The sequence below is a fragment of the Gekko japonicus genome, unplaced genomic scaffold, assembly GCF_001447785.1.
Source record: "Gekko japonicus isolate JY-2015 unplaced genomic scaffold, Gekko_japonicus_V1.1 scaffold2551, whole genome shotgun sequence".
Classification (NCBI taxonomy): Eukaryota; Metazoa; Chordata; class Lepidosauria; order Squamata; family Gekkonidae; genus Gekko; species Gekko japonicus.
This window is the reverse complement of record NW_015164272.1, coordinates 241,114-245,724: the sequence shown is the minus strand read 5'-3', so window position 1 is coordinate 245,724 and position 4,611 is coordinate 241,114. Positions and strand designations below refer to the sequence as shown.

The 4,611-nt window shown below is 47.7% G+C and overlaps 1 protein-coding gene across 1 annotated transcript; it reads left to right on the top strand.

Moving 5' to 3' along the window:
- Positions 1 to 427: 427 nt before the first annotated feature.
- On the top strand, positions 428 to 1,320 carry LOC107108326 (uncharacterized protein CXorf21 homolog). The gene has a single exon (XM_015408748.1). It carries the CDS (start codon positions 445 to 447, stop codon positions 1,318 to 1,320), a length of 876 nt encoding a protein of 291 aa, XP_015264234.1. The 5' UTR covers positions 428 to 444.
- Positions 1,321 to 4,611: the final 3,291 nt, after the last annotated feature.

The following is a 4,611-nucleotide window of genomic DNA, read 5'->3' as shown; positions in this document are numbered from 1 at the left end:
AGTGTCATCTGCAAATTTAGCCACTTCACTGCTATATGATAATGGAATGGTTCAGGAAGGCACTTTTAGAAGGGGTGCTGTTGACTGTATCATTGTGCATAATAGTATTATCTGATTGTTGTATGTATTATCCTGCTTTCACTGCATTGTCTTCTACATATGAAATATGATTTCTTCTTGGATTACACATATCATGTCTAATACTTTATGCTTTGTTTCAGACTGCTGGAATCCTAGTCCCGTTACATTACTCATCAGAGGTCTCCTCCTACAGATTGTATTGATTTATCCTGTGTCTATATAGGAGTAAAACACTACGGTTTGGAGCACTGGGGACAAAGCTGGAAATAAGAATGTACTTTCCTTTTCTGAAATGATGTTTGGGATTTTTTCTGGGTACCTTCTGTACAGTCCCAGTTAGACAGTTTCTGTCCCCCAGTTGCGATGCTGGCAGAAAGTGTCTTAATTGGCATTGCATACCAAGATGAAGTATGCAAATCCCACAAATGCCAGGGACTGAAAGGAGCTGGAGAAAGTGACTGGCAAAACCAGCTGATGGATGCAAATAGCAACGTCCGTATCAGATCTGAGAAGCACATGGCTAAGAAGCATCAGGAGACCTGTGGAATGGCCATTGAGAAAGAAATTCCCCCGGGGAGTTCTGCACAAAAGTCCCCTGCAGAAGGATATGGCGAACATCCTCTTTTGGCTTCTCAGTCAGCCCCTCTGTGTATACCCAGAAAGGAGCCACCCTGCGAAAAAGAGTTGGATCTGTATAGGTCTTGGTCGAATCAAAGTCTTTATCAGCAGTATCCCGATCTGTATATTGGAGGAGATCACATTGCTGACCATATGTGCGATTCGGGTTGCATCATGGACCAAACTGATGACGAACCACCCGTTGGCCCCGTCTTGTTCTCGGAAGACATCCCACCGGGCCAGTCGCCTCTCACGGAGCCTTCGCACAAAGGCAAGGCTGTAAAACTGTGGGCTGGCGACGAAGTCGGGGAGCGGAGCATAACTCTCCACAGGCAGCCCCTTTCCAACTCCGTGATCAACAACTACATGGAAAAAAAGTTTCAGGAACTCTATAAACAGTTTCTGGATGAGAAGCTGACCAGGTGCGATTCCATCACGCACGACCTGCTGAGTCACATTGGTGAGGCGAATTATCAGCTACCCTGTGAACAACATGGGGAAGCAACAAATGCCAGAAAAACTCTCGTCCGCTCTCTAGGTCTGCTCGGCTTGCAAGACCCCAGCCACGGGAACAGCTGTGAATTCAGCACTCCTAATCTACAAATCTCTGGACTGCCTTGAAAAATGGTTCCCTCTGCGATACAGCAGACACCAGGACTGAAATACTGGCTCATAAAAAGACTACAATGAGTCAGTGCTTGATGTAATGGCTAGAGCAAGGGTCCCCAACCTTTTCGAGCCACTGAACATCTTTAGAAATCTGACACAGAGTGGTGGGCGCAACCACAAAATGCCTGTAGCAGGAGGTGGAGCGAATCACAAAATGTCCGGGAGTGAGGTTGTGCATAACTCTGACTGTAGCTACCAGTGGTGCAGTGGTTAGGAGCACAGACTCTAATCTAGGAGAACTGGGTTTGAGTCCCCACTCCTCCACATGCAGATGCTGATGTGACCTTGGGCAAGCCACAGTTCTCTCAAGAGCAGTCCTTGAAAGAGCTCTGTCAGCCCCACCTACCTCACAGGGTGTCCGTTGTGGGGAGGGGAAGGGAAAGGAGATTGTAAGCCACTCTGGGACTCCTTTGGGTAGTGAAGGCCGGGGTATAAATCCAGCCCCCTCCTCCTCTTCTCCTTCTCCTCCTCCTCCTTCCTCCTCCTTAGCATTTCAGGCAGAAACTGGTTACCAGGATGCTTTTTAAGACAAATGTATTGTTTAAAAAATATTCTATATGCACAAATATGCCTCTTGAGCTAACAAAGACTCTAGCAGTATCTGTGAGATCTCCAATGGCCAATCAGAAGCTCTGCTGGCACCACCTGGTCACACCTACTTTCGAAAATCACTTTGCAGGCACTGAGAAAGGTGTCAGTGAACGCCGTGGCACCCACGGTCATCATACTGGTGGCCCCCGGGTTAGAGTGTCAGACCAGGCCCTGAGAGACCTGGTTTCAAGTCTCTGTTCAACCATGGAACTCATTGAGTGGCCATGGGCCAGCCTCTGTCTCTCAGCTTAGCCTACCTTGCAGGAATGTATTGAGGACGCAATGGTGGGAGAGTACATTAGGCACATTATCCTGTAGTGCCTTTCATGAAAGGTGGGGTAAATATCTGTTAGATTTTGTTTGGACATGATGTTCATTTGCCTTGAAGGTGGTGGAGGCCTTTCAGCAAAACCAGTGATGGATTAATGGCTACCCTTCCAATATATGGCTACCCTTCCAATATATGGAGGGAACGATCTAAGCCATTGTAACCTGGTCACGCAAAATCTGTTTCTGATCTGTACAGATATTAAGTTGCTACTAGTGATTTCAGGCTGAAAGCATTAAAACTCTGCTTAGGCTACAAAAGGGGTTTTTTGGGGGGGAGGGGAGGTCATACAAAGTTTTGGCAATAGTAAACATCTGAGCTGTAACATTATATTATCCAATGGAAATAGTTGCGCAACGCAAACCAGATGAATTTTCACAAGAGGGATTGAATCCAACATTGGGGGGGGGGATGTAGGTGGAGGGAAATAGCCGCTATTGCTCTCCTGCAGACTTTTGCAAGCTGTCTGACAAGGTCCAGGGGGAAGCAGAACATCGCCTTCAGATCAAGTTTCATTTTTCTCATGCAACGGTCTGGCATGAGGTGTAGGAACCAGCCCTTCTGGGAGCAGAAGGTACTTTCCAAAGGCAGACGGGGCCCCTGGCAGCCAGCCCAACACCTCCTGTTTGTGAATTATTTCTAGTGCCTTCTGCTCCTTCAAGGGAAACGACCTGTGGGTGTCGTGGTCGTTTGCAAGCGTCTGGTGATTGTGATGAAAAACCTCCTGCTGACAACAACGTTAGCCTCGATGGGTGTTTGCAGCATTGGGCTTCCCCAAGTTAGGATGCTTTTGCACATGTAATCCATCCTGTCCAAAAACCTAGTCGACGTTAGCCTCGATGGGTGTTTGCAATATTGGGCTTTCCCAAGTTAGGACGCTTTTGCAAATGTAATCCATCCTGTCCAAAAACCTAGTATTAGTAAAGCACTCGTTGATCAGAATGCCTGCTTTCTGGATTCATTGATAGGGCAGGCGCACATACACTCACTCCCTACCATGGTGATGGTGGAAAGTGCCATCCAGCTGCAGCCTACTTATGGTGACTCTACATGGGGCTTTTGAGGCAAGAGATGCTCAGAGGTGGTTTGCCATGGCCTGCCTCTGTGTAGCGAGCAATGCTCCCTCTAAGCCGTGGAGTCCTGTGAGCAAAAATTCTACTTTGCGAGCTACTGGCATCAAAGTTGTGAGCCGGCGATTTGGCTGCTACATGAATTAGTTTGCTCTGGAGCCCTCCTTCCTGAGCGAAGACAAAAATGTGTGAGCCGGAGGCTGAGAAACTGTGAGGTAGCTCACACTAACTCAGCTTAGAGGGAACACTGGTAGCGACTCCTGTGCTTCCCCCACGGTCTCCCATCCAAGTACTGCTCAGAGCGACTTCGGGTGGCAAGGAAACAGTTTCGACCAAGGGGAAAATACTGCTCAGAGCAATGTTTCCGCCAAGCTCCACAGTGTTGTGATCAAAAATTCTAACTCCTGAATGAAAAAAGCTGGTATCGTTAAAAGTTGTGAGCAAGTCTACACTTGGCTGTTGCATAAATTATTAAAACATTGCAAGAGAAAACAGAATCAAGTCAAATTTTATTACAAAATTTTTTTGTCCTCTGCAGAGGTAGACCAGGCATTCAGAGAGCCGGTCTTCTTGCCCCTTTCCACTATATTGGTAGACCTGGCCTCCGGAGAACAGGTCTACCTGCCCCAGTCAACTATATTGGTAACCTGGCCTCCGGAACCCGCCCCAGTCCACTGTATTGGTAGACCTGCCCTCTGGAGAACAGATCTACCTGCACCCTTCTGCTATATTGTTAGCCCTGGCCTCAGATAGCAGGTCTACCCGCCCCAGTCCACTGTATTGGTAGACCTGCCCTCTGGAGAACAGATCTACCTGCACCCTTCTGCTATATTGGTAGACCTGGCCTCAGATAGCAGGTCTACCTGTCCCAGTCCACTATATTGATAGACCTGGCCTCTGGGGAACAGTTCTACCTGTACCTTTCCACTATATTGGTAGACCTAACCTCAGATAGCAGGTCTACCCGCCCCAGTCCACTGTATTGGTAGACCTGCCCTCTGGAGAACAGATCTACCTGCTTGAGTCCACTATATTGGTAGACCTGGGCTTGGACCATCGCCTTGCACTGACCCTTAGAAAACACACCAGCACTTAGGGGAGAAAAAACTCTTGCAGTCTACTTTGAATTTTTAGTGAAATATGACAACCAGCATTACAGGTCAAGTATAACAGAGGTGTAACAATCACTGTCGGAACCCTGCCTAACCAAACAAGCAGGAAGTTGCTTAAATGTTACCAACCTGCCCAAACTAC